General features: G+C 34.3%; 1 protein-coding gene across 4 annotated transcripts in view; it reads right to left on the bottom strand.

Moving 5' to 3' along the window:
* Positions 1-24,873, bottom strand: part of LOC150097387 (spectrin beta chain-like) — a 795,721-nt gene that overhangs the window by 119,141 nt on the left and 651,707 nt on the right. For all 4 annotated transcript variants that reach the window (XM_090407783.1, XM_090407784.1, XM_090407785.1 and 1 more), the window contains exons 37-39: positions 24,579-24,717; positions 8,983-9,067; positions 4,549-4,640 (exon numbers count right to left, since the gene is read on the bottom strand). In XM_090407783.1, the coding sequence (XP_090263909.1) occupies positions 4,549-4,640; positions 8,983-9,067; positions 24,579-24,717 (316 nt within the window). The remainder of the gene's footprint in view (positions 1-4,548; positions 4,641-8,982; positions 9,068-24,578; positions 24,718-24,873) is intronic.

The raw sequence follows: 24,873 nt of genomic DNA, 5'->3' as shown, positions 1-24,873 counted from the left end.
GTAATTCTCATATTCAGTTTTATTTTCATTTTTTCAGATGGATTCTATAAGAGCTCTACTCCTATCGTCCAAAATCTGGCAGGTCTTCTGAATTATACAGTGCAGCAACTATAAAACCTTTATACCTCCATATATGAGCATTTTCTAGTTGAATTTCATCTACTCCAGGTGCCTTTGCACGTTTCTGGTATTTAATGACTTTTTCTATTTTCAAGCGTTGATATGTATTCCTGATTGCATGCCTGCTGCGTGTTTTCTACCACGAAGTGTCATTGCTTGTTTCATCTTTCAGAGTATTTCAGAGTAATTTAATTCAGAGATCAAGATATATCAAGAATATCTTGATCTCCAGTTTTCTGTCACTTTTATCATCTCTTATCCTTTAACAGTACTTTTTTCTTCTGTTTTTAAGCTTTTTCAATAACCTCCAGAATATTTTGACACCTTCCTGATATTTATTTTCAATGTTCTTACCAAAGTTTTCGCATGACTTTTGTTTGGCTTGTTTCAGGTGCATTCGTGTTTTTTTTTTTTTTTTTTTAACATTCTATGCATTCTCTAAGAGCACACAATGATATACAAGAGTGGTTCAATGAGTTTCTGGCCTGACTAACTTTTAGAGGTGATAGAAAGAAAACAAGTGTGTCAATTTTCAACATAATCTCCCTTTACTTGAACACACTTTTCACATCTTTGAATTAACATTTCTATGCACATAAAAAAATAGTCTGCACCTTCGTCTGCAAAATGGCCTAAAACTACATCTTTCACTTCATTGTCATCTGCAAAATTTTCTTTCTCAAAGGTCTTTCTTCAGTTTTGAGAAGAGGTGGTAATTACTGGGTGCTAGATTTAGGCTTAGAGTTCAATCTCCAAAAATCCACAGCCCTCCACTGCAGCCTCTGCAACAATAGCCATATGGACTAGACCAGTGATGGCGAACCTATGACACATGTCAGCACCGACACACCTTGGATGTTGAAAAATATTGGTATTCTGATGAAAAAACTGCGATAAATCGTGTAAGATTGCTCTCAGTTAAGGCAAAGGTAGGTTTCAGTTCATTGAAAGAATTATATTTTATAGTTAGCCTATTTCTATTTTATTTTGTAGTTAGAGCTAAAGCTCTTCTAATAATTTTCTCTTCTACATACTCTTGTGAAACTATTTTCTGCCTTAAATAATATCAAATCAAAAGGGAGAAATAGACTGAGCAATGATATGAGCGCTGCCTGTGTAGCATTAAAAAGTACACAATATAGCCCTTCTATAAAGCAACTTTCTTCCAGTACTCAGCAACAGAAATGTCATTAAATGTAATGTAAGTTTGTAATTTTACTTTATTAAATTAATTGTATAATATGAATTCATAGATTTTATATCAATATCAATATCATATTAAGCTATTTATTTATTAAATAAATAAATAGCTTAATATGATATGTATAAGTCACCATCTATGATTATGTAGTTAAATTTATATAAATAGCAATATGATATGTATAAGTCATCAATGATTATGTAGTTAAATTTATAATGCATGTATGCAAGTGGCACATCAACAACATCAATATTTAAAAAAAAAGATGTTTGACACACCTGGGTAAAAAGGTTCGCTATCACTGGACTAGACTATTGTTGTGAACCAGGCAAACACCATGACTCAGCGTTCATTGTCTCTTCTCCTTTATGCCATCACACAGTTTGTGCAGGAGTGAAGCATAACATTCTGCATTTACAGTGGTATTCCTTTCCTTTCCTTGAAGTCAATCAAGAGAATTCCCCTAGCAATCCCAAAAAATTGTTGCTATGATCTTCTTGGCAGACTTGGCGGTGCTTCAACTGGTTTGTGTCACTCCATGGATTCCCTTTTGGAAAGAGAATCATGGTTTCATCCCCAGTTACAATGGATTCCAGCATTCTCTCTGATTTCATAAGCAAAGCTCTAAAAACTTTCAGGAACAGGTCACATGATGCACTTTCTGAAATGAAGAGAGAAGTTGGGGCACCCACCTTGCACTGACCTTCATCACGTGAAGCTTCTCATGAATGATGTGAAAGATGGTTGTTATAGAAAGTCCCAACCTTGCTGAGATTTCTTTGAGCATCTGTCATTGAGCAGTTCCTACTCAACAAGAGAGACATTTTGCTCAGTCATCACTTTCACAGGCCCACCATTAGGAGCCCATTCCTTGATGGCAGAATATGAAGAAGCTTCCTTATAAACACCATCCAATTGCTGTTTGATAGCACTTAGAGAAAGCTCTTCTTCGGTGAAAAACTATCACAGTGCAGTAATCAATTTTTAACATTACAGCCATTTAGCGTACCACATGTTAGACAAACGAGTGCCTCCAACTAAATGACGCAGGTGGAGAGTTGAAACTGGTACTAAGCTCCACACAGAATGGTGCTATCTGTCATGCATGGCATTTTAAAATTGGCTCGAATTTAGTATGTCATGCCAGACATACTGACTTCACCATGGAGTTCTGATTTGTCTCTCCTTCCAGACAACTTCACTACATGTCTCTCTGGCTGAATCAATCGATGTTTACTTCAGCATTTGCCACCAAATCTCCAGGGTTTGGTTCCTGTTTTCAATCTCTTTCATTTTTTCTTGAATAATATTTGTGTTTACTTTGGAGTTCATATCTGAAAACTGTTCATCTTTAATTTGTTTTAAAACTTTCTTACATACTCTTCTTTTCAGTATGAAATTCAATTTTATCTTGCTCAAAACTAAATGGTGATCACTTCCAATTTCAAATCCTCTGTATGCTCTAATGTCCTGAACCAATGGGAATACATTGCTATCAACTATAACATAGCCAATGAAACTTTTTATTTCTTGCATCTTCACTCTATGAATTTGGACATTTTTTAATGTTGGAACATAGTGTTAATAATAACTAGTCCATGTCCTGAGCAGAAATCCAGCAGGTACTTCTCCAAATTTAAAAAACATAGCATTAGTAATAACTAGTAAATGTCCTGAGCAGATACCTCTCCAAATTAAAAAAAAAAAAAAAAAAAAAAAAAAAAAAAAAAAAAAAAAAAAAAAAACATTTCTGTATATCTAATAATCATTTCCTACTCTGCTGTTTAGATCTCTAATAAAGACTAACTTTTCCTTTTTCGTTGTGTCAGCTCCCTTCTCAAATGCCTCAAAAAATTCCTCCATTTCTTCCCTAGTAAAACCTTCCGTGGTACCCGAGGCACAAATAAGTCCCATTGTCCAGTTCTGCATTCTGATATTTGCCCACATTACTCTATTTGATGTTGCATGCCATTCAAGAAGATTGTCTTCATGTTTAATGTTGAATGCTATAGCTACTCCTTCTTGTTCATTATGACTGAATATAACATCTCGTATTTGTTATTTAAAAGGATCTCTCATGTTTTTGTCTTCTTTGTTTCACCTATTATGCTGATTATATCAGTTCCACTTCTTTTTCATTGATGACTAATGCTACAAATCTTGAATTTTGCTAATTTTGAGTTGGAGTTTATCCAGTAACTGACTTTTCACTATTCATCCTCATTCCCTGACAAAAAACAGTAGGAGTCTTGTTTAACTGGAAATGAAATTCTATCATGTTTTGTTATCATTTTATTCTGGTTTAAGACAATAAGAATACAATCCCAAATTTCCAGCCCATCCTTGTTTGTTCAGTATTCAGGTAGATATTTATAAATGGAGTGCACCACAAGAAGGTGAGGATTAGACAACATCAGGTTAGAAACCCAAGTTAGTTCTCCACATTCCATGAAAGGCTACATGGAGGTCCATCCCAGTTACTGAGCTCTGATCTATAAGCACTCCAGATATACTAAAGGATGACTGAAATGACTGGCAGTATGGTCCAAGGATCAGAGCAGCCAATTAAATGGCCACTTTAATGTCTCTTGTGATCTCTTCTTGCCAATACAATTTGGCAAGAGACAGAAGTGAGTCTCACAGTGTTGAGCGTTTTCAACACAAATATAAGTTAAAACACCAAAATGTTTGTCTGAGCATATGTTACATCATGTGATAATTAAATGTAATCATGATTTATGATTTTCCCCCCTTTTTTTAGAAACTAATTAAAAACTTACATTAAGAAATTATTTCAATATTTCAGGAATTTTATTCATAATTATAATTTGTAAACCCTTTTGTTATATGTATGTATATATATATATACTGAGTGAAGAAGCAATATTTTGTTTCATTTTTACTGATGATCACTATCCAAAGTTTATCGATAAATATGCTAAGGTATTTTTGCTATGCAAGGCTTATTTAATAAAAGTTAAACTTCATGTATCTGTTTCAGTTATGCATTTGGTAATTTAATCAGGTGCAGATTTTCTCATTTAACACTACATATTATTAGGTATCACAGACTAACATAATGCACTACCAGATAAAGGATAAGATAATATATATACATACATACATACACCATATAACTATATATACATTTTATCATTCTACACTAAAAAAAAAAAAAAAAAAAAAAAAAAAAAAAAAAAAAAAAAAAAAAAAAAAAAAAAACTTACTCCCATTTCTCTACTTAACAGATAAGGTTCTTGAGCAAGAAGCCATGCCTCAGCAACAGCAGCATCTCTAGCAAATTGATAGACTTCCAAAACTGGGAAAAAAAAAGAATAAGTAAAAATGGATAAATTTACGCTTTGTACTTATGAATATACAGAATGATAAACTTGGAACGACAAACAAAGAACTGTAAGTCTTTGTCCCTTCTCACTTCAAGTTTTGTTTAAGAATTGCCTGTTTAATCAAGTTTACAAGTTATTGCTTCCCATTCAAAATAACCATGTACAAATTGACTCAAACTAGTTAGCACAGCTGTCTTCTCTCAAATGTCAGACTCAGTTACTTCTATGGCCAACAAGAAACAAAAGTCCCACATTGAAAATTTATTATATTACAAAATGTATTCAAAATATGTCAAAAGGATATAACAGACAATTTTCAAGACTAAAAAATAAAATTCACTGCTTTCCATTTAAAAATGTTGGGAGATAAAATTATATTCATGTTTTCATCTCTTATCCAAGCATGAGTAAAAAATTTGTATATGGAGACAGGTAACTTGATATAAAATTACTCTAGTATTCCAGATCACACAGAAAATTTCCTTTGGAAGTATTATTCCTTTGTTATTCCTAACTAATAATGGATTTTGCCATTTTTTATCTTGTTGCTAGAATACCATGCCTACTGCTGAGATTATATCACTTATTATGAATATCTTTCTCTATGGCAGCATAATTAGCAATCGTTAAATCGATGCTTTTCGATGTTTTATGCTTAATTAGTTGTTTACTTAAATCTATCCTTTCTTACCTAAAACCTTATACAATCAAAATCCTACCGGCTGCCCTATTGTTATATATTCACCTTTCGTTATTTATTCTTTCTTCTCTTACTTTAATTTTATTCTTATATCTAGGATTGTTTCCTCTTCGGATACTGGCGAATTTATATTTTGCTGCGCCAGCCAGTATCCTATAGTAGAAAAGATCCTTACTCAGGGAAACAATACTAGATTCTTAGCTTTCTTACACAATATCCTATTTAAACTGCCGTATAGATTCAGATTATTGCAGTTGTGACCTAAATCTATATTTATATTCACTCTCTAAATCCTTCCCGCCAAAATAGGTTCTATTTTTATAAGTAGTAAGTTGGAATTGTAATCAGGCATGATTCAGGCTCAGGTAAATACGACATGTTTATTGGAATATCTAAAACACAATACAAAATTCATATACTCAATTATGCTCAATACTAAATAAAACTCGAACTAAGAGATTAACACATTCTAAACTAATTAAATCTTATAAGGCATGCTAAACACAGTAATTGCACATTGGGATATAGATAGCAATTGATATGAAGTTAAGCTAAATTCCTTTCAGTAGTATTACTCGTAAGAGAAAACTAACAAACATTCTAATGTCACTAAGATGCTAAATTCTACTATTCTTATTGCATTAAGTTAATCCTATCACATACAAAATTACAAAAGATCTCTTCCAAACAATTTTTCTTACTCTCAAAGGAGGTTAACTTTCTAAATAGAGACTGTCCACAGAGTTCTTTAGAATACAGTTCTTAATTTCACATTCGTAAACAATCTTCTCTCTTCTAATGAACTTTCACACAAAATTAGAGTAATTGCACCTTACCGAGCTTTTTCCGCATCGTTCTACACCACGTGTATGTCTGGATACTTCTCATCTATTGGCTGTCCATAGGCCAATGTAGGGGTTACGTTATCTTCATTCCTTCTGCCGAAAACGGACTCAAATCTTTGCGTTTCAGGAACAGTTCGATGGGACTTTTCAGCGACGGCTTGATTCTGGTAGGACTGGAATTTTTACCTTCAGCTTTGCATGGAATCCTACTTCATTTTAAGAACGCTCACAGTCCGACATCTTATCACAGACTTCACCCCCCCCACGCGAAACCGATACTGGCTCAACCCCTTATATTCTTCTATAGAGTGCCCTCTTTTCTCAGTCTCCTTTTTTGCACACGGCCCTTATCTTTTCACCCCTTTGGGTTCATCCTTCGTTTTACGACGCTGTTATACTTGGATTCACAGAATACATGGCAACGTAATTTTCCGAGTAGGCTATAGCCGCTAGTGTTACGCTGTACATGTGCAGCTTTATGCCTTCCAAGAATTATTATTTAACAACTTTTTAGATGACTCACAGTAAATTTTACATAGCTTAAGTGAGGCTTAAATTTAAATCAGATTATCTCTCTTTTCGGACATACTTAAAAATGAAATCTTAATATAATCACATCAGCTTAAATATAAGGCACTTGAAATAAAGAATACAAACTTTACATAAAGTGAAGAAGTTTCACTTTTAATTACAGCTGATGTGCAGGTATTTTTCTTTGTCAGCAAGTTTTATATGTTAGATTCCAAATGAATGATTTCTTTCCAAGCTTCCTTCATTTAGGATCTAACACAATGGAATTATTTAATCACTGTGCTTAAAAATTCTGCTACAGACCAATACTTTTTTTTAAAACCATTTTTGGTTATAGGCTTCTCCATTTCGCTCTGTCAAAAGACTATCACCTGCCACCATTCTCCAACCATCTCCACTAGGTCATCCCTATCTTTTCCCTGAAGTATTCCTTCATATGGTGTCACCAAAGGATAATTGTCATTGTCCAGTGATCATTTTTATTCATGAGATATGGCCTGTCCAATAATTTTTTTCTTCATGCACATCCATTTCTATTTTAAAATCTCTTCTATATCCATCATCTTTGTTTCTTATATTTCATCCACTTGAAGTTTAATATTTAACAGCATTCTCCATCTTGCATTCAGATTTTCTCATTTTTTCTACTATTTTTTGATGTTACTGGCTTTGCCTCTGATCCCCATCTCATAACTGGGATTACAAAATGGCTGAAAATTAAATTAAGGATGCCAAGAAATTGCATCCTTGTTTAACCTTTTATCGAAGTTTAAGCAAACAAAGTTCACATATTAAGTATCCTCACGACTGGGATACTTGTATACAGAGGCTAATGACTTCACATTAATTGCCTTAATATCCCAGAATGCAAAGCACACATCCTCCAGGGTCTAATGAATGTGAAGTCATTAGAATCTATATACAAGTAGTTAGTTGTGAAGATACTTTGCGTGCAAACTTTGCTTGCTTACATTTAACTTTGACCAGATCTCGCTTGAACTATCGTGTGTGTCTGGTCTCCTAGTTTCTATGGTGATTCTGATATAGTGGGGAGAGCGAGTGCAATGAAAAGTTTAAAAATGATATCAGGATTGTGGAATACAGATTATGAAGACAGGTTAAGAATTTGTGGACTGCTAACAGGAGTAACAGGGGTAACATTGATCATACCACTGATTGTTAATATGACTGATCCAGCTTCCTTTAATGCCTAAAGTTCAAAACAGCTACAAGCAAATTATCAACACAATCAAAATTGATTTTGACAGGACTGAAATCTAGATGGGTAAAATGCAAATAGACCACTAAATGAAAGATCTTCACTGCCTAATGGAACATTACCTTACTTACTGGAGGCTTAAAGTGGATAATACTGGTTTCCAGAGCAGAAACTACTATTTTCCCCTCTCTTGGATATGTTACACATACTACTAGATTTAGAACCTCTCCAGATCAGGGGTACAGCACTAAAGCTGTATTCATTAATGGGAGCGTACTGGGCAAGCATATACAGAATACTAAGTATTAGTATTCAGCTAGATTAATGTTCTGACTAATTTCCCCTCTTATTCCATATAAATTTATCCAGTTGACTTCCAACTATACTATCTTTGCCAATTCTGTTGTCTAATTTCTGTCAGAAGCATCCATGTGAAATGATATTTCACATGGATGCTTCTGACAGATGTATCAACTTAGAAAAAAAAAAAATCTTGCCGATAGTGTTGCCATCTATGGTCGAGGCTGAGAACTTTTCAGACCACCCTCATACTTGGATAAAGGATGAAAACAAGAAATTAATTTTTTGGTATGTTTAATTTATAATATACCCAAGTGAAAAATTTGTAAGCATATATTATAAAGTGATAAGTGGATTAGGACTGATGTACAAATGCTGTCACAATGGAGTACAACCAACTATGTTCTGAACTATGCTTTGCTAAGTATAGTGGCATGAAGCATATAGCCATGTGAAACAAGGATCAGATTTACCCCACATAAATAGTTTTTATATATAAAATGAAATTAAAAACTTTCCTGATAATCAAATAAAACAAAAATAGCACTTGATGTTTGAAACTTAGCAATTTCACAATAAATACTTAGGAAAATAGAAAACAGGAAACAGCTTACCAAAACTTAAAGAAAATTATTAATTTTTATTTTTAGTTATTTTTCAAAATAAAATAAAAATAAAGAAAATGAATGATTAAAAAATGCCCTAAATAAAATACTTACTCAACTGCAGGTGCTCCCATCTTTCTTCCCACCGGTTCATCATACATGTGCGTTGCATCGTTAAAGAGTATAATTTCTCTTTGATCTACAAAAATATTTACCCAACCACTACAACATTAAAACTGTGTAAAAAAAAATAACTGCTAATGAAAATACAATTAAAATAGTGAAACATGTCTGAGGAACTCAAAAATGGTTTGTTAAATGAAATTATGCATAATATCATTTACAAATATTCAAAATAAAAGTACAAATTTAATGTCTTTTTGTTTATCAATTATTACATGACATTATATGGTATCACAAGAATAAACTGTTATGTCGGAAGGGGGGGCATTATAAATACATACTGTCTACAGCTTATTACTGATGTTTTTAATTATGAAATTTCATCAATTCTTGTTTCTAAGTTTACCTTATTATATTCCTATAAAAATGCCTCAATGAATTAAAAAATTTTTTTTAAATTTCATATCAATCCCCATAGCATGATTGGGCATGTTTAATAAAGTAACACTTTTCACATTTTTTTTTTTTTTTTTTGTTATAATTTGAGCCACAAATGTCTTTCTTCTTGAATCAAAGAAAATTTTTTAAATTATTAGCAGCCATAAATCTGTCATTAGAAATGTTGTGATCAAGCATTATGATGATGACAGTAAACAATGAAAAGAAAAGTTGACTGAATATAATAGCTACAAGACATAGAAGCGATGGTTTCTCCCGATCTCATGGAACTATTAATAATTTCTATGTTTTGTTACCCAGAAATCTATAAAGGAAGTCAAGCCCCTAAAATATGTTAAATAAGAGGCAATACGCAGATCTCAATATAAAATCACACCTATTATAAAAGTTCCATTCTGAGATGACTATTGTACCAAAGGTAGCCAGTGTTTCTACAAAAAATCTAACTTTTGGAGACTGAGTGGGCAGTTCAATCTTCACTGCAGCCAATCAGAGATAGCTGGCCCAAGGCTATCTCTGAGTTAATCGCCATGCAGTGAAGAGATGGATAATGAATGCCATCCATCTCGTGGTCCCCAAACCTAACACAATATTTATGTCTGAAAATAGTGCGGGTTCGATGGTCAATTTTCTTGAGTTTACGAATCGAAAAACCCGATTGCCTGTGCCAGAGATTGACCTAGGGAACCGGTTGAAAAAGGCTTAGAAAATGATTCTCTAGTTGTGCAGTAGACTTGAAGTCTTCATTAGCGCGGTCAAGTGCCATGGAGTGCAAACATCACTTCCACTGAGCTACACGGGCTCTGTCAGTGCTTCTAAATGATGATATTTAAATAACTGAAAATTTTGCTTTAATCTATAAGCATTAAACCCACTTAACGGTCTTTAAGTGGTTTCAGTCTGGTGATGATTTTTATAATGATGGATATATACTCCCAAATAACCATATATTTACTAAAATAAGTTTTAATGCTAATACACTAATCTTCATTAATAAATAGGAAGACACCTTTTTGTTGCTGTTGCTTTTGTTCTAAATTGAGCTGGCTGACATTCATAACTGAACAGCTTGCAGATTATCACTTCATGTACCACTTTTCTTTTATGAAAAACACTTTTGTTTAGTTATTGCTATGCTCCCCTACTTTCTTTTATAGTGCAGTGGTATTCAACTTAGGCATTTTGTCATAAGCTTCTGGCAACAAGTTTTTTTTTTACTTCAATCTTGGTATCACTTCTAGGTCTCGCTCCCACTTCCTGTAAGGATATGTACTTTATATTATGGAATACCAAGGCAAGTTATGTGAAATCATTAGCCTCTATATATGAGTTGCTCAGTCACGAAGTTACTTCACATGCAAACTTTGTTTGCTTATATATCGATAAAGGATTAAACCAAGAATATAATTTCTTGGCATCTTTATGGTATAACCAAGTGTAAAAACTTTCAACATTCATTTGATGGGTGGCCCTAGTCAAATATCTTAAACTTTTCATAAATTAATGATGAATTACTTTGTTAAGGTAATCTCACAGAGTTGCTTAAGAGTCAAAGACAACTAATGCATTATCTCCATAACCTGTAAGAAATGTGAGGTGCTAGTTTCTGATCTGAAATTTCTATGGTCCTCACTTTTCAGTGGTATTACCAATCACATATCTGTTTGGATTGATGAATGAAAGAAGAAAATCTGACAATTTGGTATTTGGTTAACCAAACTATATTCTGTACTTGAAACTACTACACATTATGATGTTAACACAGATATCCTGCCAGTGGTGGAACTACCAGGTTTCACATTTTCACCCAAGAATTTTATATGTGAACTAGGACAAACAATGGGAAGTCAGACATTCAACTGAATTCAAGATAGGCATCGTCAATAGAAAAGAGGGTGGAGGTAGCAGCAGAATTACAAAAATTCTATGCTAGCATTACCAAGGAAACCAAGTAGAAAAGGTTTTTCTAAATAATAAGTATAAAAGAATTTATTCAAGAAATAGGAGGAAGCAGCTGTAACATTCAACTCTAAACAAGAGGATAAATTTCTTAAATGGGAAATTAGATAATGCAAATTATATGTACCTATGGTGTAGGTAGAAAAGTGGAGGAACTTTCAGAGAAGATCAGAAAAGACAGCTGAATAAAGATGAAACACAGACTTACTGTTTAGTCATTACTAACATACTCCAATAAAACATGTATACATTTATAGAGAGAGAGAGAGAGAGAGAGAGAGAATGTATAAAATGAGAATCTTACTAATTGCAATATATGAAGAAAAGAAGACTAACTGATTCAGCCAGGAAAGCATATGGTGAAGTTACATGAAATAATGAGAACTATGTGATGGACACATGAAGTTAAAAAAAAGAAGTGCATTAAAAAAAAAAAACAATTCCTGGCCAGAAAATCAGTATATGACCATAATGAATTTACAGAAAAATGGCACTGAGGAAAATAATACACATGCAAGAAAACTGATTTATACAGAGACACAATAAATTATATTGTGTCTCTGTTTAAATTATAAATAAAAAATAATGTAATCCCAGAAAGTTTTAATCTAATTAAAAATGCTATTTTTGGAAATCAGCTTATTATTTATAGGTGATTGTTGGAATGACTGAGAGCTGATAAAATTAAATAAGTAACTTCCAAATGTCATGCTAATTCAATAAAGCCATGCATTCTATTAAGAACAACACTGACCAAAACAAAGTTGAGCTGCAGTCCATGACATGATTACAGTAGAACATATGTTAAATTGCATTTATTTCTTTATAAACACACCTTTCCCAAAAGACACCATAGTGTATAGTCATAAGCAAAATTTTGTTGAGCACTAAAAACAGTTCCGCACGAGACATGGGTATGCCATAAATGTGTTAATATATATATATATGAAATTCAGTTAAAATTCTAAAAATACAAGGGTGGTCTGAAAAGCTCTCAGCCTAACAATAAAAAAATGAATTTATAATTTCAAAATTATTTTTATTTTTCAAGTTAATCTCCCTTAAGACTAATGCATTTATTCCAGCGATGCTCCAGTAACACGATCCCATCCATGTAATGGTTCTTGGTAAGATCTGAAAAGCACCCCCCCCCCCCTCTACAGCTGCAATCATCTCTTGATTTGAAGAAAAAAGCTGACCAGAGAGGAAGAGTTTTTGTTTTGGGAAGAGATAGAAGTCAGAAGGAGCCAAATCTGGGGAATAGAGTGGATGTTCCAACAATTCATAGTGCAGACTCCTTAATTTTCTCATTGCCAAAACACTTTTGTGGGCAGGTGCATTGTCCTGATGATGAAAGATGATTTTTTTCTTCTGCAAACCTGGTCTTTTCTCAAGAATTTTTTTATCTGGTTTGGTTAAAAGATCGAAATAATATTCCCTGGTTGTTTTACCCTTTTCAAAATAATTAATAAACAAAATGCCTTTAGCAACCCAAAATACCGATGCCATGACCTTTCCGGCTGATGGAACTGACTTTGTCTTCTTTGGTGCTGAACAACCGGCTTCTGTCCATTGTTTTGACTGTTGTTTGGATTCTGGTGTGTAATAGTGAATCCAAGTCTCATCCATAGTAATAAATCAATGCACAAAATCATTTATTCTTGTTAAAATGCTCCAAGTAATGTTCAGAGATTTTCATGCGAGTGCATTTTTGATCTGCTGTAAGCAAGTGTGGCAATTGTTCATGCAAAATATATCCTACACGTTCTTTTGAAATGCCTATAGTCTCAGCAATTTCATGCACTTTGACTCACCAGTCATCCAATACCATATCATGCACTTGATCAATGAATTCTAGTGTTGTTACACTTTTTGGACGTCCTTCATGTGGATCATGTTCAAGACTGCTACGGCCACGTTTAAATGAGGCAGCCATTTCTTAATTGTCGAAAACGAAGGAGAAGAGTGCCCATAAACTTTTATGAACTTCGAATGAATTTCTTTTGGCGTTAAACCTTCTTTTACAAAGAATTTTATAACCGCATGATACTCAATTTTATCCATTTCAAGGGATACAGACAACACTTTTGCTTCAGATAGATGTACCAACTTAGGGAAAAAAAATCTTGCCAATAGTGTTGCCATCTATGGTCGAGGCCAAGAACTTTTCAGACCATCCTCGTGTGTGTGTGTGTGTGTGTGTGTGTGTGTGTGTGTGTGTGTGTGTGTGTGTGTGTGTGTGTGTGTGTGTGTGTATATATATATATAAAGTTTTATGTAGAAAATATCTTAAGACAGTGAAAAATGCAAATTTCATTAAATAACTAAGCTTATTTGAATAACAGATAAGTTAAAAAAAAAATCACTGAATATTACACATTTTTAAATGTATTGCATCATTCAAGTATGTCATCTGTCACTATTAATAATGGTTCTGGTACTCCACACAGTTGCACACTGCTCCCCCCCCTCCCTCCCTCCAAAAAAAAAGAAACACTGCTAGTATATATTCATACCTTGATAATGGATAGGATTCAATTAAAATCAATCAAAAGTTTGATTATGACTCTGATCAAACAACTGAATAAAGGCAAAGCAAGGAAGATAGATGTGCACTCCATTCCGCAGAAGATAAAGTGCAGAGGATATTCAATGCACTTTTCTCCGCTGTCGAATATTTGCAAGAAATGGTCTTAAGAAGCTGGCTTCTGTTCTTGCTGGGATAACAGTTTGTCCTATCCTTAATTCTGGACCTGGGTGAAGAGTGTATTTTCAGTAGAAGTGTACACAATTTTTATCCTAGAAAACTCAACCCTATTATTATTAAAAGCCCATGAAGGAAGTTGCCTTTCAATGACCTTCATGTTACAAGAATGACTGTAAATTGTGAAGTCATCAACACAGAGAGCAATGCCTACTCTAACAAAAAGTTTTCACCGATTGAGTTTATTTTGACATCAAAGAGTGTCACAATTAAGACAGAGACATGGGAAACTACTAGATCCTTGGTGATAAGAGTGCAATAACATGCTTCTTAATTAGAAGACTTGGCCAGAAAGAAAGAAAAAAGGAAGACATCCCTGAGACTTAGAATATAGAGGTCTTTTAATATGCAACATCCCCCCCCCCCATTTGTGTCCTAAACTTTTTTTTTCTTTTTTTCATGGCAAAGAAAATTGAAACTACATATTCTTCTTTTAGGAAAGTCTCTCATATATATTTCTGAATGAACCCAATAGTTCAATGTTGAACAGTGCTTATGAAAGTTCTTGGAGAGAAGGGCACTGCTTTCTAAATACTAGAGAAATGTGGCTCTACAATTTTCTCCAATATCTTGCACATAAATCTGGTCAGAGTGATAGGTTGATAACTGTTTCCTTGTTTAGGATCTTTTCTTGCTTTTTGTGATGGCATTGACAATTTGCTTATACTCTGAATTTGGAAAGACCTCCTCAATAAGTTTTCTGTTGTAAGTTAGAGAAGGAACTCCATAGATGTTTTATCATCTTATAATGGATGTCACCAGACCTCCATTATGAGATAATAAACTGCACTGCACTGTTATGTACTCTTTAATAAAAATACTCTTTTTAGTTCCTCAATGAATGGCTGATTATATGGCTCTAATCCAGTTATAGAAGTTGAACAGTTGTCCTTTCAAGATGTTGCTGATAGCCTAGTAAATTTATCTTTCCCCTAAAGTTTCTGCAGCTGCCATGGGTTCAGCAACAACATACATTACATTGTAGCTGGCTTTGGTTCTAGAAGGTTTAAAAGCTATGAAATTTCATGTAGTTGGTATCTATAAAATACGCCACGTCTTGATCTTTTTTTTGGCTGTTTAGTACTCACGGTTCTACCATGGCTTTGAGAGAGAGAAATCTTGGATGTTGTGGAAACCATAACTATGTTTTTGGAATTGCAGTTGTTGATAGACAATACAATATACAGGTAACCCTCGTATAACGAGGTCTAAAATTGTAGTAACCCTTGTTGAATGCGGTACTTATACAACACGGTCTACAAATTGTAGTAACCCTTTATCTTTTCATATGTTTTTCACCGCGCGACTTAAAAATCAAATTTTATCTTCGTAAATTTGTGTCTGCCTGTATCCTGCATGCAATTATAAGTAGCAAATTTATATTAAGGGAAATACCCTTTAGCACGCACGTACCTCAATTGTTTACTGTATAAAACGTTTATTGTTGAAAATTGTCCTCGTTTGTGTCAGGAAAGTGCATTAAAAATCATAAGTGTGTTCATCTCAAGCTGAGCACTTTTTTTTCTGGTGAGTTACATACAATATGTAATGGCTATAAACTGCAACGAAAGGGAAAACCAACATTGAAAACACAAAAATTAATTTCTCTCGAAGAAAAATATTCAAAATCTTGGATTGGTTGAAAAACCAGGATTTTTTGTCTTTCAATGTAGGGACTTTGAATTTAAATGAATCAATAATTCGAATAATCAAACAAAATGAACATAAAATCCGAGAAAGTGTTTATTGCTGGGTCAATTGATAAGCGCAAAGCGTGTTGCTCGTGTAAGCAATATTCTAATGGAAAAATGGAGAAATCTCTAATGATTTCAATAGAAGATTGCCTGAAAAGAATATTCCTATGGATGGAAATCTTATTAAACAAAAAACTCCCAAAGTTTATAAACATTTATAGTGCAGACCAGGTGTTCAATGAGGATGAATCCGGGTTGGAAAAAAGTGCAAAAACGCATCTATATTTCGAAAAATGAAAGATCAGCTCCTGGATTCAAAATTTCCAAAGATAGAATTACTCTACTGTTTTGTAGTAATGCATCAGGTGATTACATGACAAAACCAGTGTTTATTAGCCAATCCTCAAATCCTCGAAGTATGAAAGATTAAAATATGCACTATTTTATTTTGCCTAAAACAGTTATGCATTATGTACAATGAAGTTTAAGTACAATTTGTAATTTTTAAACTTTTATACTATGTATTTGTTTCATAGTTTATATGTTTTCTTAACTTACCTGAATTAAATAAAAATATATTTTTGTTGGATATGTCATTGTTTATATAATTTAAAAAAAAAAAAAAACGATTTCATAACATAACCTTACTTTTTCTATGTGATCTGAGACTCGCATAACGCGATTTATATAACACGGCATTTCTGCAAAACCTAACATCCACATTATAAGAGGGTTACCTGTATTACATACATCATTGTTTCCATGATAGGTATTTAGGTGACTCCTGCAGCATTAAATCATATAAGATGGGAAAATAAATGTATTCAAGTCACCTGATAAATTTTCCACTTAGAAGATCATATAGGAGGGCATCATTCCTGTGAAGATATACTGCAAAACACAGAGAAATGACTGTTTCCATAAATACAAATTCCAGGAGGACTAGAAAAAGTTTGTTACAGCATAAGGTTTGTTAAATTATGCTTGCTAAGAAATCATTCTTATTTAATTCTCTACCCAAGTGTACAAACAAAGATACTACATGTACTAATTTGATGGCAATTAATTTCATAACTAAGCGGGAAAAAACTTTCTATGCCAGGTTTGTTATAGTGAATTTAGGAGGGAAAAAGAATCTTCCCCCCCTCCAGCACATACATTCACTTTTCATTCCCAGGAAATAAAGGATATAACAGGAAACAGAACAGGAAATTGTGCACTGAATGACAGAACACAAGCAAGTATTGGCAGGAACCATGCATAAAGCACACAAAACAGCATGAAAGAGACAATTACATGTCGATTTGTTTGCCCTATGTACAGTTCCTAAAATTCTTTTTGTTCTGTCTTCAGTATGTGATTAACATTAAAATTTCAAAATGTTATCTAAATTAATGCCACTTAAAGTGAATATATATTTATTTCATAGTGAACTAAACACATGTGCAGTCTGTACCATTAAAATCAAAAATAATCTGAAACTTCTCATAGAAAGGCTTAGACGTTGTTATATGCTTATTAAATAACTTAAGGAATTTACAACGTACAAAGGATATAAATTAAATTAAACTTTAATCGATATAAGTTAAGGGATATTACATCCCATATTGTTTCTTAGCCGAACAGGAAACTCAAAGAGTTTCATGCAGTGTTGCACTGCCAAATGGATCAGTTGTACTATCCAGGTATTTGCTTACGCTTGGAATCGCCAAACTTTATAAATTGAAGCCTTTGGCTCTTCATATTATCTTTAATCTATATTTCCAATATTTCATACCATCTTCACAGGAACTTAAAATAAAGACACGTGCACGCAGGCAATACACACAGTAAATGAGGATGAAGCAGGAAGCTATTGTTTCTCCTAAAAGTCTTGATGGTACCCCTAGCGGGCTATGTAGTATTCTTGGCCGTTGGGCTGAAGGTCTTCTGATGTAAATCTCCCAAATTTGGGGCAGTCTCATGCAACCAAATTTCTTGAGGTTTGACATGTTTCTTAGGGTTGAGGCTGATTCCATGAATGGCCTTTCAAATTTGAATTTACTACAGTGTATTACCGTGGCTTTTTTCCACCGTGTTCTGTGGCGTGTATCCAGAGCATGGTCTGCAAGACCATAGTGGCTGTACTGGTGAAACTGGATGTAGTCCTTGTGTTCTGAAATTCGCTGTCCTGCCTGTTTGGCCAAAGTAGGACAGCTTATAGCTGCAAGGGACCTGGTATACATCAGGTAGGTCTAGGGGAAGTGGTTGGTCTTTAGTGGAGCGGATAAGGGAAGCCAATTTTCTATATGGTCTGTAACACAAGGTCGTCACGTTTTTTTAGGATTTTGGTAATTTTTTCTGAGGTGCCTCGGATGTAGGGAATGGTGATGGATTTAGAGTAATCCTTGTTGTGAAGGGGGGGGGGGTTACTGATTTCAATATTTTTTGGACTTTTTTGGGCTGTAGCCATTGGCTGAGAAAGTGTTGAGGATGTGGTTTAGTTCTGTAGTTAGGGCACTGTCATTTGAACAGATAAGTTTAGCCCTGTTGTGTGTCTTAATAACTGCATATTGTTGTGAGGGGGGGAGGGATTGTTGGTGAATGTATCAGCCTGTATGGGTGGGTTTTCTATAAACTGAGAAAACCAAGGTTCCATCAGGCTGGTAGGTGACTAGTGTCTAAGAAAGGGAGGCTGTTGTTTTTCTCTTTTTCTAGAGTGAACTTGATTCTGGATGTTGGTTGTTTAAGTGAGTAAAGAAGGAGAGGAGTGTATCAGAGCCATGTGGCCAAATAGCGAATACATCATCAATGTAGCGGAGCCATATGGTTGGTTTTTGTGGGGCAGAGTTTAAAGATTTCTTTTTTGAATGTCTTTCAAATGCGATTCAGATGTTAAATTTGATCGGAATACTGTTTTGTATACGGCTAGTGTTTCGACTAATTTTTCTTATTCCATATAAAATTATTCAGTTAACTCTCTACCATACACGTTTTAATAATTCAGTTATCTATTTTCATATTTATTTTGCCATTTGCATTAAAAATGCACCTAAAACTGCTCATACAGAATGCATTTTTAATGTTTATTATTATGTGACCTCTAAGGGGTCCAAAGACTCATCGAGGGAGGGCACCTACTCTACAACTCTCCATCTCCACCACTCAAATCCACCAACTATAGCGAACTCTCATCATCTATACCAATTCCATCTACTGGCCACCACCACTAGTATTTTCACAGACAATCACAAACATCCATGCCCACAGCCTTTTGACTGGAGAATAGATATGCCAACCACTCGGACAACCAGGATGGCAATGTTGCTACCTATTTTCACACTTTTTGTCTTTTTATTGCTCTTTCATAACAAATTATCACAGCGGTTATTCAATTTAATTAAGGAATCCTGCAAGTTGGAAGTGGATTTATTTAAGAGTGTAACGTAACATACACTGCTTGGACCTAGTCAATAGACACTCCATGGGCAAGGTGCATAGTGCAATGCAAACAGTCATGTGTTTGTAGCCAGTATAAGTGGAGGAATATGATGCTTCCAAGTCAGTGCAACTGTGTCTGGGTGAAATGGCTGCAATTCATGGAGTTTGAAAGAGGTGTTGTGATAGGATGCAATGTTGTAGGCCTATCTGTTCAGTAAACTGTTTTACAAATTGGGCCAGTCCAGGTCATCAAATCAGGGCAAGCCCTAATTTAACAGCAGTGATACCATACTGAGATGGAAGCTCAGGGAACCAACTGCAGTGGACAATCCACAACATTCACTGAATGTGACTGTAGGGTGCCTATGAAGTATAATATGTAAAAGCTGCATTCATCAGCTGACACACTGAATGTGGAGTTCCAGGCATTGGTGCAATAGAGTGTATAGTGGGATGCAGAAGCTCAGAAAGCTGTGTTATGGAGCCCAATCATGCTACACCCTCAACCAAGCAGATGGATGGGTGTAGCAAATGCCTGGTGAATTGCTCTTACCAGTGTGCTGAGCAACCACAACTATGAAATTCAGATGTGGCAGTGTGATGGTATGGTCCTGCTTTTTCTGGTTTGGCCTCAGACCTCTGTGGTGCCACAAACATTGAACCCTGAGAGGAATCTGAACATTTTGGACAATGCACCGTATCAAAAGGCTGCTGCTGAAACTGCATGGGTTGTAGATATGAACATTACCACTCTTGATTGACCTCTACAGAGCCCTAATCTCTCAATCCCATCATACATATGTGGGATGAAATGGAGCATTGTCAGGTGAGGTCAAGGGACATCTGTCCTACAACAGTCCAGGGCCTCATTACATAAACACATTGATCACTATTGTATGCATGTGTGGAAAGTATGCCCTGTAGGATTGCTGCATTGCAGTAAAAGGAGTTCCCACATCTTATTAAGTTGGGCACTATGGCTGTTTGTTTCTCACACTATGGTGTCCAGTCACTTTTTTTTTTTTTTACCAAGTGTGTATCTGCATAAAATAAGAGTACAGTTGAATATCTTCAGCTTTGATATGAAGCCTAATGCCACTTTTCTTCATAATATGATCCATATAGATGAAGAATTGTGGAGTTAGTGTGCATCCTTGTCTCACACCTGATTTAACACAACAATATCAGGCAATGTTTCTTTCATGAAAATTTCAGTAAAATCTTACTTGTAAAATTAGTATTTATGAACTGTCTTAATGAAAAGCAAATCTCAAATGCAATTCAAACGAATTCCAAGTTTTATATATATATATATATATATATACACACATCTTCATTAAAAAAAATTCACTCCTTTTCATAAAATGTTTTTGTTTCTGCATCCAATGACTGCATTAGAAACAGCTGCTACCACATATTTTCTGCAACTGAAATGAAGAGAATGTGAGGACAATATATTTAGTTAGATGTTGTGTTTTGTGTTGCAATAAACTTTGTTTCCTGCATGTGCAGTATAGTGTCTGTGGGAAGGTGTTTTTTATTATGCAGATATTTTTTTTTTTATTATGCAGATATTTTTATTTCAATTGTCCTAATAAGTTTATAGTGCATAAACCAATACATGAGAGGTTGGTTAATCAACCTATACTACATTAGTACAGTGTATGAGTAATGTGTTGGGAAAGGAGAAACTTGTTTACGTTTGAAAAAGCCTGTATGTTGTATTCCTTGGGAAACACATTGGGGGGGGGGGGGGAGACTGTTCCGCAACATAGCAGGGATGAAGGAGAAGGTAAAGAAACTTGTTCTGTGGGTTTCAAAGTGTACTGTAAGGGATGTTGGGAGGCAGCTGCATATGCTCCAATGGACTTAGTGCTGAGTTGGGGAATCTTTGATACTATTTCAGATAAACATTAGCCATGGAAATATTTATAGAATACACATAATCTAATTGCTCTCCTCTATATTAAATCAAGCATTTTAGGGGAGCTCTTAGGGGGGCTCCACTCCAAATGTGAGAGCAGTATTCAATAGTTGGGTGGATTATTCAGTAATACATTAAAACTACTTGTTTTTCTGTCATCTGCAGTACAGTGTCCGTTGGGTAGGAGTGTTTTTCACTATATGAAAACATTTTCATTGCAGTATTCGGAAAGAAGACAGTGAGTAAAAATATATTTCTGAATAAAAATGAATTATTCTATATTTTATACACATTTTGTAAGAAGAAGACTGTGTCTGGATCTTCAACAAATACTAACATATGTGAGATATCTATGAATGATAAGATAGAGAGCAACTGACAAAAAACCCAAGTGATGAAGGCAAAATTTCCAGCAGGTAGATAATTCTGATGATGATTATCACAATTGTCTTTTATATTCAGAAAGTAGTTCCTAATCTGATGAAGAAATCCGCATTAGAAAGTGAGGTATCTAATTGTGAAAAACAGACATAAATACATATAACAAGCACAATAATTGTACGAGATAATTTGCTGTTCCACTGACCCAGAAAGTATTCCTGCATTGCTTAGATGGATCATCTAATTGACATCATTAGTTCATCCCCCCCCCCCCCCACCACCACACACACACAGCTAGGTTATTAAGCTACCAATGGATACCACTGTTGTTTATCATTGGTTAGTTATATCCTGATAAGTTTAATTATGCCCGTAATAAATGCAAATATGTCTAGAGGTCACAAGGACCACACATAATTTGTCCCACCTCTGCAACTTATTGGGCATACACATATATATAATACCAAAACTATTATTAGTAATTCATTTGCATCTAATGAAAGTATTTCTATTTACACATGTTCTTTATATCATTTACATCTGTCTGCCAATCATTTCGTTGGTTCTCATATTGACATCTTTTAGTGATTTCAATACCAAAGAAATATAGGATTCTCCTTAATTATTTGTTTCTAACATATCCTGCAACCAATGCATTCCTTCTTCCTCTCAGATTTAGTTATATTTGAATAATTCATCATGAGGTGTGGCACATCTGCTGATACATGAACTGGAAGTAAAAGAAAACAACTCACTATCTGACGATTAGGTCACAGTCAGTCCATGAAGTTTCTTCTTGCCTCAACATGAACATGTTAACAACCAATTATCTTCTTTCCCCCCTTTTAATCCTGTCAACTTACAACTGAAATACAAACAAAGTACTGTTCAATATATTGCCCTATTTATACTATATAATTTTAACATTTTGAACAACCTTTCCATTGGAAACATGTCATATGCCTTTTCCAGATCTACAAAACTTAAATAAGATCCTTGGTGTATTCCCATTATTTCTGAACTATTTGTCTTAAAATGAAAATATGATCTTGTATGTTTAACTTCTGGTTTAGACCATATTACACAAATAGTAGAACTCCTTGAAAACTCTACTAATTTCATGAGTCAACAGGTTTACTTCATCCAAAATTATATACTGTACTTAATTTAATCCTTTATTCAAGGATTATTTTATTTTCTTGGTATCTTTAATTTATAGTACAAGTGAAAAACTTTCAACAACTATCTATCTCTAATCCAGAGTATTATAATAATAAGGTGTGACACCTTTTGGCAACTCGTATATGAAAATATGACTTCTGCATTACTTCAACCTTGGTATCACCTCTGGGTCGGGCTCCCACTGATGAGACCTCAATGAAGGTTGAAACCTGTCTCGGTAGTGACCCTTTCCATAATGCATAGCATTATACATGTCTGCAAGGAGATGTGCTTTGCATTATGGGATACTAAGGCAAGTGATGTGAAGTCACACCAGGTGCAAACTTTGTTTGCTTGCACTTGGATAAAGGATTAAACCAAGTATATAATTTCTTGGTATCTTTAATTTATAGTATAACCAAGTGAAAAACTTTCAACAACTAAAAATCTCTAGAATTGAGTTTCTTAACAGATTTTGGGGATCCAGCAAATCCATTTGAACTCCTACCACTGGATAAACAAGAGAGACATTTTCTCAATTAGACATCCACCTCTGTTGCATGTGTGAATAAAAATGATATCTTTTTAGGTGTCCCAGATTTTTTTATTCTTTGTTTCAGATGATGTGTCAGTGATTTCTATAATGGGTTGAAACTTTGAATGGCCTTTACAATGAAATAAAATAACCATACTTAAATTGAAGGAAGATTCAACAAGAGCTCCCCATCCACTACAGACCCACACATGGATAACCACTATCAGGCCAGCAATGATTACACTCAGAAATGGAATGATACATCTGACAGAGCAGAGCAAGTCCATGAACCACAGAGTAGGACACTTACTACAATGTCATCAATCCCTCCACTAGCCAAATTATTATGGGTAGTCAAGACAGGCAGTCCTGTATAATTACTACACAGGACTGCCTGTCTTGTTGAAGCAGGGGGTCAAAGCAGTGATTGCATGCAGGCTACCAAGATTCCTGGATATTCATGAGTCACAATACATGGCAAACATGGTGGCAAAGCATTGGATCATATGATGGTAGTCTGGAAGATAGAGTAAAACAGGAGAAGTAGATCAAAGAATATAGGAAGAGAACAGGCACAGATAAAAAATGAAAAGGGCCAGTATCAACACTGGGAGATCCCTTCCAATACAGCTGTTCTGTATGGAGCAGTTTATTAAAAAAAGATTAAGAGATTGCATAAAAAAACATTGTATTTGTTATAAGTGAGTCCTGTATTGAGAAAGTAGGAGCTGGCAAGTCATTACTTGGCTGACAATGTTTAAATTGTGAAGAATATCAATTTGACCGTGAAGTTAGCAATATCATAAGAGCAGGAGTAATACAAAACCACAAATAATGGTAGTATCACTTCTAAACTACAGCAAATCCTTGCCTATTTAATCTTAGTTCATTTTCTACAAGTTTTTTTTTTTTTTGGTAAATGCTACAACTTTAGGTTTATGTACAAACAGCAAAGTTATTTCAACAAACAATAGCTGTTGACACACTTTTACATATGCTATTCAAAAGCAAATATTGCAGGATGTGAGAGGATTTTCAGTATCCAGTGTTATTAACTAAACTTTGCTAACTAGAGGCTTGAAACAACATGGTAAAATGTTTGGAAGGGTTCCAAGTTTATCCAACCTGCAATAGAAATGTACTATTAACTTCCCATGAGACTGCAATAAAAACACTCACTCCAAATGTAATTAAGAATTACTTATTCAATAAGGTTAAAAAACGTAAACTGCTACATTAATAGATGAAAAAATCAGATCAGTTAAAATATACAGGCAAATGTGTAATTACCTCAACGGAAGCATAATGATTCCTTTCTAGCAATTCTTTACCTAAGTTTATACAAGCAGCTAAATTGTCTTCTCTTGCATCTATTTCTGCTTTTAAACTCTGGTGATTGTTCATTAATAATTCCACACCTGACACATCCCTAAGTAAGGAAAATAAATGTATTCATAAAAAAATAACTTCTGAACTAATCAGGAAATACTGCACTGAAATTTCACTATTACTATAAATTATACTAGTCTTGAAAATTTTCATGATGAATCTACTGAAGCCCTTCCTATCCTCAAATGCTTTTTAT

Source organism: Typopeltis vanoorti, chromosome 17, assembly GCF_054136105.1.
Source record: "Typopeltis vanoorti isolate ZY-2024b chromosome 17, IOZ_Tvanoo_1.0, whole genome shotgun sequence".
NCBI lineage: Eukaryota > Metazoa > Arthropoda > Arachnida > Uropygi > Thelyphonidae > Typopeltis > Typopeltis vanoorti.
The sequence above is the reverse complement of the archived record's forward strand: the minus strand, read 5'-3'. Positions and strand labels throughout refer to the sequence as shown.